General features: G+C 49.1%; 1 protein-coding gene across 5 annotated transcripts in view; it reads right to left on the reverse strand.

Annotated features, from left to right (window-relative positions):
* The window catches only part of KIF1B (kinesin family member 1B), a 145,406-nt gene that overhangs the window by 46,926 nt on the left and 87,079 nt on the right, over nt 1–11,401 (reverse strand). For 3 of the 5 annotated variants that reach the window (XM_081955491.1, XM_081955492.1, XM_081955495.1), the window contains exons 21-25: nt 8,106–8,205; nt 6,752–6,900; nt 4,307–4,485; nt 2,302–2,439; nt 119–391 (exon numbers count right to left, since the gene is read on the reverse strand). In XM_081955491.1, coding sequence (XP_081811617.1) covers nt 119–391; nt 2,302–2,439; nt 4,307–4,485; nt 6,752–6,900; nt 8,106–8,205 — 839 coding nt within the window. The remainder of the gene's footprint in view (nt 1–118; nt 392–2,301; nt 2,440–4,306; nt 4,486–6,751; nt 6,901–8,105; nt 8,206–11,401) is intronic. The other 2 variants (XM_081955493.1, XM_081955494.1) reach the window with 2 other exon arrangements.

Below are 11,401 nucleotides of genomic sequence, written 5' to 3' on the forward strand. Positions count from 1 at the left end.
AAATAATAAGTTGGGGAAAATTGGCCCGTGATTTGCCTGGACAGGAAGGAAACGCAGCTCATGGGGAAAAAAAAGAAGCCAGTCCCTGCTGATCATTCTTACAGTCGACCTCACCAACCTTCCCACCAAAATGAACCAAGGGGAGCGGTCGTAAAACGGGTCTTGGCCGTCGCTGAAGCAGTCTAATCCCTCCTCGGTGCCAAGGTCGGAGCCCGTGTCGTCCACAAAGGCCTCGTCGTCGAAATCCGTCATCTCGTCCTGCTGCTCGTCGGCCAGCTCCGTGATATCGGAATCGGCGGTGGAGAAAGTGGGGGAGGGCGTGCGGTCAGCCAGGCGCTCATTCACACAGCCGTGGAAAATGGGGGAGCTGGAGATATCGGTCAACGGAACACTTTGATTAAGGCGGCAAGGGAGGAATGGGGGGGGGGGAAAGGGAGGGGGAGAGAAAGAAAGGGATAGCTTCGTTCGAAAAAAAACATGGGCTCTGCAGCCTGCGGAGCCCAGCGCACAGCCCACCGGAACAACAATCACAAGGCAAAGCTTTTTTTGGGGTGGGAGCCAGAGAAGGGGCGTGAGACAAACCACAAGGCGGAGGAAAGGCGGACTCTCCTACGCTGAGCTGGGTGCGGATTGCAGCAAAAAGCTTTCCGGCGAGAGAAACTTAGCATTTCCGCTAAGCTGCAAAGACAAATATTTCAACCCATTCTGCAAAACTCTGCGCATAGAAACAGAGAGGGAGATAGAATCGCTTTGATTGTCACTGTCGCGGCCTCTCCAGCAGCCGAATCGAAGGAGGAGGAGGAGGGGGTGTGGGAATCAGGGTCAGCATCAAGGCAACCTGAGCGCTCCGAGGGGGAAGAGGGAATGGAATTGGCAGAGAGAGAGAGAGAGAGAGGCGGAGCCTAGGCCGTCCGTCAGCCCTCATATGGAGGGTCAACAGCCCTCAGCTCTGGAGGTGGCTGATGAGGAAGAGGAGGAACAGCTGGGTGCCTGACGCACGGATGTGCAGAAGGCAGAGGAGAGGAGAGCAGTGGAAATCTATGGGCCGGTCCTTGGGACGGAAGAGCCACCGCTGCTAGCGAGTCTCCACCCTAGCTCTGGGGATAAAAGGCTGGTGGGGGGGAGATGAATAGATGTGGCAGACAGCTATTCATCTCCCGGCCAGACGGACTTGTTAGCCTGCGATGAGAGAGAAACTTTTTGCCGGGGATGCCGGCGCTCCTAATAAAGGAATCATTGATTTAACTTTAGAAGGTTCGTCGTGTTTGGGAAGCTGGGTTAGAACACTCACTTTGAATGTACACTAATCGGCATACATTCAAATGGAATTTCAAATCCATCTCAAATCCAATTCCCGCAGGAAGCTAAAGGGCCAGGGTGAAGGAGACCACGCGATCCGTTCTTTCTTGGGGAGCTAGCTCACTCCAGGCAGGGAGACCATTCGGTGAGGTAGAAGCTGATTGGCAACCCCAGGCCATTTCCCCAATCTAAATTTCCACCAAACTAGGAAATAAATTGGGTGGATATTAGGAAAACCAGGGCAGCGGTACGATTGAGATTTTTTTTGAAAAAACAACGACGACAACTAATTAACAACATCCTGCTACCTGGATGGTTTTAAATTGAACAACGCCTGGATTATCAGCGTGGATCTTTCACCCTTCTCTTCTTCCAGAACCAGATCTCAGAGTGAGCAAGAGTGGCCTAATTTGAACTCCTGTCTGGTTGCTGGGTGGACGCGGCATACTCGGCCTCCTTCACCATGGCGGGGTGGGATGGGGTTGTCCTCCCCAGACTCTGGAGCCTTTTGTGAGCCTCCGGGAGGGCGAACAAGGCCTACCCCATGTTCCAGAGACCGGAAACAGGCTCGTTTTCAGACTTCCGGTACTTTCGATAGGCCTGGTTTTTGCCCTCCCTGGGCTCCGGAGCCTTTCCCCAAGCCTACAGAGGGCGAAAAGAGCCTCCCCCGGGTTCTGGAGGCTGGAAAGGCCCCGTTTCTGGACTTCCAGGAGGCCCATTTTTCACCCTTCCAGAGCCTCCATGCGGCTCTGCACTTACCTGGCATAATGAATGGGCCGCATGGAGGGGAGGGGCGGGCGGGGCCAGACGGTCCTTGCAACAACCGGTTCAGTGAACCGTTGCGAACCAGCTGAATCCCACTGCTGGTCCTGTCCCAACCATACATCTATCTAGGTGGGGGATACGACTAGAACAATGCCGCCCTGCCAGACCAGCCATGGTAAAGATGTTCGCACGAGGCCGATGGGCCTTTCTTCCGCGTGGAATTAGGGTTCCGCCTACCTCCCAACCAGCTTGAACCAATGGAAGCGGTCGTAGAAAGGGTCGTTGCCCGTCATGGTGCTCTCGTTCTCTTCCTGGGAAGCGGAGGCCATCTCTCCAGCTCGGTCGTACATTTCCCTCATCAGCTCCAGCCTCTGCCTACAAAACAAAAGACGGCCAAGGGGTCAAGAGAGATAGCCTGGATCCATTTAAATTACGTGAAAGGTTTTCGGGCCGCCTGCCTACCATCAGTTTTTTAAACTGTAGCACCCACAGGGCTGAAGCAGCGGTCACCAACTGCTGGTCCATGGACCATTGATGGTCCTCGAGAAAATGTTGATGGTCATGAGAAAAATCTTTACATTTTTGCATTTTTTTTATATTGCACTAAATCAGGGATCCTCAAACTAAGGTCCCTGGGCCGAATACGGCGCACCGAAGCAATTACTCCTTGCTAATGGGATGGGGTCCTTCAGGCACTTAGCTTGGCTGCCTGTTTAGTAGCTTCGGCCTTTCCCTTCCTTGCTGGGAGTCTGGGCGCTCCAGTGAGTGGTGCACAAAACTTTGGCCGGGCTTCTCGAAAGACAGTTTGCAGTGGTCAAATCTAGCGCCCGGGCTGGCTATAAGACAAACATTCATTCTTGGCCATTTGAGATTCCTAGCTTCAATGGACAGCAAACCTAGGGTTGACCCCAGGCGCTTCTCTCCACTAACAGGCGGCCAAGCTAAGTGCTGAAGGACCCCATCCCGTCACTAATTCATATTAGTGGTCCATGGGATTTAAAATAATGAATTTAGCGGTAACGGGATCGTGCAACCATTAGAAATACATTCTAGTTGCTTGATGTTGGCTGAAATGGCCAAACTGACTACTTCAATTAAAGAAAAGGACATAAGTACTTTTGTTTCCACATGGCAAAGGTGGGTTGCTGCGGATAGGGCCTGGTACGGGCGTACCAGTAGTTGCCGGGAGCAGCTGAGAGCGTACCAGTACAGTGGCTCGTTTGGCCCACCCACCCACCCGTAACTGTTTTTATGGCAAACGGCAAAGTGCGTGTGTGCGCACAGCATGTGGTGCCTGCGTGAGCCCCAACAATTAGCTGGTTGTCGCAGGGGCGGTGGATTGCGCACGCATGCGCAGCACGTCAGGCACATGCGTGAACTGAATGCGCGAGCGTGTGATCAGCGTACCGGTAGTGACAGTAAGAGCAACCCACCACTGCCACATGGAAACCACTTCTGAACTTCGTGCTTAAAGAAAAGGACATAAATACTTTTGTTTCCACATGGAAACCACTTCTGAACTTTGTGCTTAAAGAAAAGGACATAAATACTTTTGTTTCCACATGGAAACCGCTTCTGAACTTCGTGCTTAAAGAAAAGAACATAAGTTCTTTTGTTTCCACATGGAAACCGCTTCTGAACTTCGTGCTTAAAGAAAACGACATAAGTTCTTTTGTTTCCACATGGAAACCGCTTCTGAACTTCGTGCTTAAAGGAAAGGACATAAATACTTTTGTTTACACATGGAAACCGCTTCTGAACTTTGTGCTTAAAGAAAAGGACATAAATACTTTTGTTTACACATGGAAACCGCTTCTGAACTTTGTGCTTAAAGAAAAGAACATAAGTTCTTTTGTTTCCACATGGAAACCGCTTCTGAACTTCGTGCTTAAAGGAAACAACATCAGTTCTTTTGTTTCCACATGGAAACCGCTTCTGAACTTTGTGCTTAAAGAAAAGGACATAAATACTTTTGTTTCCACATGGAAACAAAAACATGTTTGCGAACCAGTAGGAAAGGTAAGTGAATGTCACCTCTGCACTACCTGCATTCGGGGACCCAACAGCCTTTACCAGTTTTAAGGAAGTACAGTGATGCTGGACAGACTTTTTAAAGGATCAGAACTGCAAATGGAAATGTGAGAAAAGGGGCCGGGAAAAAGAATCAAACACTAACCCACCCACCCACCTATCAGGAATGCTAGGGACTGCACCCTCTGGTTCAAAGCCATTCCTTGCCCACCTGAGTTTTTCCAGGGACCAGTAGTGAGTAGCGCCATTCTTGAGATCCTGGACCTCAACTGCCGCCACCGTGCGAGGGAAGGGGCAATGGCCGCGGGGCTTGTCTGAGTCGGCGGGCATCAGCTCCGGAGGTAATGGGGAGTAGAGTGTGTCGGTCAGCAGAACGAACTGGAATTGTACCTGTAAAGACCAAAAATAAGAGGTGGATGTAGATGCAGAGCTAAACAACAAAGGGTTTTTCTCCCCGATGTGGTGCTACTGTGACAATATATACTGCTCTTGCATATGGAGGTTCTTGGAAGCCCCCAAGGTTGATGGCCACTTGTATTTTTATATATAAAAACAATATATATATATATATATATATATATGTATATATATATATATATATATATATATATATATATATATATATATATATATATATATATATATATATATATATATATATATATATATATATATTCTTTTTACATTTAAAACAATGCAATACCGCGGAGTCGGGGTGATCATATATTCACATTATGCACAGCTAGTTTCAACCATTAACAGTTAATCTACTTAATACATTGTCTGTCCTTCTGTTCAATCACAATATATACATTTGTTCCAGTCTTGTCATCTTGTCTTATACCAATCATAACATCTGTTCCATACTTCAAAATATTCTGATTCCCCTTTATTTTTAAGTTCCAAAGTGAGCCTATCTGCTTCTGCACAGGCCAACACTTTTCTGATTATATCAAGCTCTGATGGTGTATTTTCTTTTTTCCAATACTGTGCATAGGTTATGCGCGCTGCAGTTAGTATATGTATAATTAAATAAAGTGTATCTTTCTTATACCCCTCCGGTATTATGCCTAGGAGAAAAGTTTCTGGTTTAAACATAATTTGTTCTCCCACCATTTGTTCTAACCATGATTGAATCATTTTCCAATATTTTTTTGCCTCATTGCACATCCACCACATATGATAGAAAGTGCCTGGTGTTTTTTTACACTTCCAACAATTTGGGGCCAGATTTTTAAACATTTTAGAAAGCCGTGCTGGCGGGAGATGCCAAGTTGATGGCCACTTGTGATGACCCGGGGCATAGCAGACAGGCAGCACAGGCAGCTGACAGTTCAAACCGCCCCTTTATTGCTCAAACTATTTCTCAAACACTCCCACATTTCTGGCAAGTCCCAGAGCAAAGTGATCTCACACACACACACTCCTCCAGTAGTCTCTGGCTGCAAAGAGTCCAACACAATGCTAAGAGCACAACAGCTGCAAACAAGAACTCCAGCAGGGCAAGGGAAGAAGTCAATTGGTCCAGGAAGCAAAGGAACAAAGCAAGAAATCAAGGAAACGTCCAATGTTGGCAACAGCACACAACACGCCATGAATTCAGTGTTTGTTTCTGACAAATGCCCCTCCTAGAGCATCTCCTTAACTCTCAGTGCCTTAGAAAGAGGAGCGGGGCCCTCTCCTCCCAAGTAGTTGGGTCAGTTTGCACTGTTCTCGCCTTCTCTCCACTCTCCGTGCTCAAGGATCAGGAGGAGGTGGTCCTTGCTCATCGCTTGAGCTTTGTCTCTTATGTTCACTGCTTAGCCTCTCTTGGGTCATCCTGCCCCTCCCCCTGCTTCCTCCCTGCCTACAAGCTGTCCCAATCCTGAAAGGCTCTGGCCAGCCTCGGCATGTTCCTCCCCACCTTCCTCCAGAGCCAACGAAGCCGCTCCTTCGATCTCCTTCAGCTCCAGTTCCAGCTGGTCTTCCTCCAGAGATTGAGGCTCCGACGGAGGCATGACACCACTGGTGGATTTTGCCAATTAGCCAATTAGCCTAAACCCAGAGGCTCCCTTGTTCAAACGACTTGATCTTTCTCCATTTAAGATGCATGGACTTCACGCTCCCAGAATGCAAGTCGGCTGGGGGATTCTGGGAATTGAAGTCCACCTGTTGTCAGGCCTGCAGCCATTTTTTCTTTGGGGGTCTTTGGCCTGCCACACTTTCTATTATTCCGCTATGCTTTTTCTATTGTGGGAAAATGGGGAGGGGGAATGTACGGAGTGAGATGCTATGTAGCCATAACAAAATTCTTCCTAGAAAGCCAAGGTCATTCTTTCTCTCTGCACCTGACCGGAACTGGATGGGTGGAAGCTGCCAGCATGGCAGTGGAAGATTGGACCATGGGATGGACTTGTGGGTGTGGGTGCAAGATCTTGAACTTTCAACTGGGTGGGGAAAACAGGGAAGCTTTCAGATTCGGGTTTTCCCAGATGTGCCAACATGGCTCTCTTAATAAATTGGAACTTTGAGCAATACTTTGCCTCGGACTCCGATTTATTTTTGGATGCTGTTTGGAACCCCGACAGCTGTCTTCAAGCGGCCAAGTTGGAGAAATGCTGATCTAGCTGGACCTTGTGCTCTATCATGGATAGCCTTGCTCCGAGAATCCCCTTACCTTCTTTTTCAGCTCTACACTAATGGCATTGCCTTCCTTCAGGTAGACTGCATTGCCCCACAGCTGATCTCTTAAAGAAGTAAACTGGTGGAATTTCCATTTGCGGAACGCCCACTGGGCAAGGTCGTACTCGTGCTGAGTCCAAGGCACTGATAAAAATAAAATAAATGCAAGATACATAGGTTAGTTCCGTAAGGTTTGCACTAAAGAAAGGGTCTTTTCTACGGTGGCCTGTAGGGCAGTGGCTGGCTGGGGAATTCTGGGAATTGAAGTCCACATATCTCAAAGTTACCAAGGTTGAAAAAACAACACTGCCTTAGGGTTAACTCAAAGAAATGTCCATTGTAGGACATCCTGACACTACACTTCCTGAAGTGTTGATACAGGTAGTCCTCGACTTACGATGGCAATTGAGCCCAAATGTTCGGTTGCTAAGTGAAACATTTGTTAAGTGAGTCTTGCCCACTTTACGACCTCTTTCACCACAACGGTTAAGCGGTTACTAGAGAGCAACACGGCTGTTAAGGGAATGTGGCTTCCCCATTGACTGTGCTTGTCCAAAGGTTGCTAAAGTGGATCACGTGACCCCAGGATACTGCAACCGTCACAAATATGAGTCAGTTGCCAAGCATTTAGATTTTGATCACGTGACCCCGGGGAGGCTACGGCAGTCACCTGAAAAACGGTTGCCAGTCATTTTTTTCAGCGCCACTGTAGCTTTGAAGGACCACGTGGCTTAGAACTTGTGGCTTTTCTAAGCTTTGGATGGCTTTTACTTCTTGAAACTCTTAAAAAAGAACATCGTTCCCCCCCCCCCCCAACTGCCCAAACTACCAAATAAGGGCTAAGAGGGGAGATGAGGCCACCACTTCCACCTTACAAATTCAGTAACCCCCCTCGGGTTGCAGTAATAATCATTTCTAAGTCTTGTTGGACAAATCGGCCACTGTGTCCTGCAGGAAAAGAAATCGGGGGAATATCCTGGGGAAAAAAACCATCGTAAAATGGAAAGAAGAGCTGCAAAGTTTCCAAAAAATATATAAATCCCCTTCTGTTCCTGCAGGTGTTGGTTCCCAGCCAGTGGTGGGTTCCGGATCCCATCGCAACTGGGCTGGGCGTCCTCGTCGGGCACACGAGCTGTGCGTACCACCGCCCTGCGGCACCCAGCTATTCGCCGGAGGTCACACAGGCACTACTTGCTGTGCACGACTGCGCAGTCAAATTATAAACAGCTGTGGAATGCGGGCGGGAGGGTGGGCCAAATGAGCTCCTGGCTACCACTGGTATGGCCGTACCGAGCCGTACCGCCCGCAACCCACCACTGTTCCCGGGCCCAGCTCCGTTTTCGACTCACCCTCCTCTTCCTCTTCTTCTTCCTCTTCCTCCGTAGTCTCGGCAGCCAAGGAACGAGTCTCGACCTGCTTCTGCAAGGCCTGGAGTTTGCTTTCGTAGTCCTGAAGGGGAACAAGAAGAAGACACCGTGTAGGAGGAGACAAGGGAAAAGTTGGGGGGAAGAGAGGAGGGAGGGAGAGAGAGAAAAAAGAGGGAGAGGAGGAACACAGAAGGAGAACACTCCAGGGAGAAGAATGTGAGAAACAGACCAGGAGGGAGAAACACACAGGAAAGACACTGTTGCATCCAGGGGTTTAGATTAGGTGCCTTTTAGAGCAAAGGGCTTTGAATGTAAGAGATGGAACCAGACCTGTGGGCATTTCTTCCCCAGTTCAGGGGAAGAAGGTAAAAGAGATTTGGGAATATGGCAAATACATTTGGCCGTAGCAACGAACAAAGGCCGTTGAGGACCAATGGCCTTCCTCTTTCGGCTGCTTGTTAAGAGAAATAAATCCTTTTTACGGCGTTCAGGACAGATGGGTGGTCGTGATCCAGGGCACGTGGTGAGCTGGATGCCAATCTAAGCCTTACGACTTTCTCCCGAGTACAAATCAGACTGGTATTTGGGTGGGAAGAGAAGGTGGCGCGGTGGCCTGGAGGTGGACCTCTCGCCTCACAATCAGCAAGCTATGAGCTCGATCCTGGGTAGGGGCAGACGTTTCTCTCTCTGGGCACATTGAGAATATATATACCTATTGAATAGAACTCCACTCTGGTGACAGGAAGGGGATCCGGCCGTTGAACAGCTTCCTTCAGTTGCCCAGACTCCACCCCACCCCATGCAAGGGATTATGGGGTTGTTAAAAGATGATTTGGGTGGGAAGGGACAGAGGCGGTCAACCCCCAGCGAAGGGCAGGTGTCTCGATCTCAGAACCCAGCAATGGCTACGCCAATTGCCAATGAATCTTCACAGGCTTATGGATGTAGTCTTCTCTCTGAAGATTGAGCAGCAGAGGTGGGGCTCTTGCACACCCAGCATTGCTCTGAAAGGGGCACAGCGTTCAACGTATTCGGGAGAAGCCGTGAGAGGGTTGGGGTGCATCTCAACACAAAGATTGTGCACTGAAGCAGGGCATGGGAGTGTGTCAGTGATGGGTTCCGGATCCAAAACTTCCGGTTTGCGCGTTGGACTGTTTTTCGTCCTCCGGAGGCTTCAGGGAAGCCTCCTGAAGTCTCCAGAGGGAGAAAAACCACCTACCAGGCAACCCAGAAGTCTGTTCCCAAACGTCCGGTTTGCGCGTTGGGCTGTTTTGCGCCCTCTCCCTGGGCTCCTAGAAAGCCTCTGGAGCCTGGGGAGTGTGAAAAATAGACCTATCGGGCCCCACCGGAAGACGGAAAATGGGCCATTTCTGGCCTCCGGAGGGCCTTTGGGGGGGCGGGGGAGGCTGTTTCCACCCTCCCCAGGCTCCAAGAAAGCTGTGTGTGAGGCAGCGGGCGTGGGTGTCATGTGCGCAAATCCCCATTCCCTCCCGATCAGCTGGGACTTGGGAGGCAGCGATAAGATGGGGGCGGGGCCAGCCAGAGGTGGCATTTGTCAATTCTCCAAACTACTCAAAATTTCTGCTACGGGTTCTCCAGAACCTGCTGGATTTCACCCCTGATCTATGTCCAAATCGAATGGTCTCTCTCAACAGAAGTGGAAGGTTATCATCTATCTCCAGAATTACAATGCAGGAGTTCCCAGAAGGCTCCACGTGACCCCGAGGACACAGACAAACCTCAACAGCCCTCTAAAAAGAATGCAAATGATCCGCCGTCTGCAAGGAATACCAATCCCTCCATTATTCCCCACCACCCAAATCAGAGCTAAAGAAGCTTCTTGGAGGAGAAGCGAAACGTCTTCAAGGAAAAACAAGGAAACCCAGTGTCTTTTCTTGACGCCCGTTCTTATGTGAATCACTGAAGTTAAACCGTTGTTAAGTGAATCTGGTTTCCCCATTGACTTGCCTTGTCAGAAGGTCGCAAAAAAAAAATATTCGCCTGACTCCTGGACACCGTCATAAATCTGAGCCAGTTGCCAAGCGCCTGAATTTTGATGGGGGATGATTCGATGGTTACTAAATAAGTGGTTGTAAATCAAGGATTGCCTGCATTACTCTTACGTACTTGGTGGACCAACAACTTCAAGGTAACCAAGAAAAACCAACTATTAAGCATAAGGAAATCGGAAGAACTATTTTCATGGATGTTTTTTGAGTGTGGGGCTCTTTTATCCTTGATGGGAAGGAATTGATCTGAGGCATTGAAGGCTAACCTTTTTGTCGTTCACGTGCCGAAAGCACCCATAATGCAATGCACGTGCGACACCCTCCCGCCCCGCCCCTCTGCGCATGTGCGTGCACTCCCCCCCTCCATTTTGGGCCTAGTAGGCCTCCCCGCAGCCTCCTGGGAGCAAAAACGTGGCCGGAGAGAGATCCATGTACATTGTGCCTGGAGCTGAGCTAGGGTGACAGAGTGGGACATAGGTTCACCCTCACAGACCTAAGGTATGAAAAAGCAAGTGGCGGAAGGGGAAGGACTAAGAACGGGAAGGCCATTTCCCCGAGACCTTCCAGAAGGCAACTTTTGATCCACAAAAAGGATGGACGGATTTCTTAATTCAATAGCCAACAGTTTAAGCTAGCAAGTCACCTGGTGTATCAGAGGGAACCAAGAAAGTGATAGGTCGGAGACTCCAGGAAATGGAGATTTTTAAAGACTTGTGGACTTCAACTCCCAGAGTTCCTCAGCCAGAGAATTCTGGGAGTTGGAGCCCGCAGGTTTTAAAATTGCCAAGGTTGGAGACTCCTGCTTTAGCAAATAAATTCAGTTCCTGAATTTATTTCAGATTACAGATAGTCCTCATCAGTGGTGGGTTTCAAAAGGTTTTAGAAACTCTTCTGTAAGTGTGGCCTGCTTTGTGGGAGTGGCTTGCCGGCCATGTGACTGGGTGGGAGTGGCTTGCCAGCCATGTGACTTGGTGGGCATGGCCAACTTGTAAAATGTGGTGAAACTCACTTAACAACGCTCTTGCTTAGCAACCAAAATGTTGGCTCAGGAACTCTGGCATTTGAAGCACGCAAGTCTTAAAGCTGTCAAGTTACAAGACCCTTGCACCCCTAACCCTTTAGAGAAAAAAAACCCCAGGGGTATTCGAACTTGACAGCTGTAAGACTTGTGGACTTCAACTCCCAGAATTCCTCCTCCAGCCATGTTGGCTCAGGAACTCTGGCATTGAAATGTGCAAGTCTTAAAGCTGTCAAGTTACAAGACCCTTG

The sequence above is a fragment of the Natrix helvetica genome, assembly GCF_964273705.1.
Source record: "Natrix helvetica genome assembly, chromosome: 5".
NCBI lineage: Eukaryota > Metazoa > Chordata > Lepidosauria > Squamata > Natricidae > Natrix > Natrix helvetica.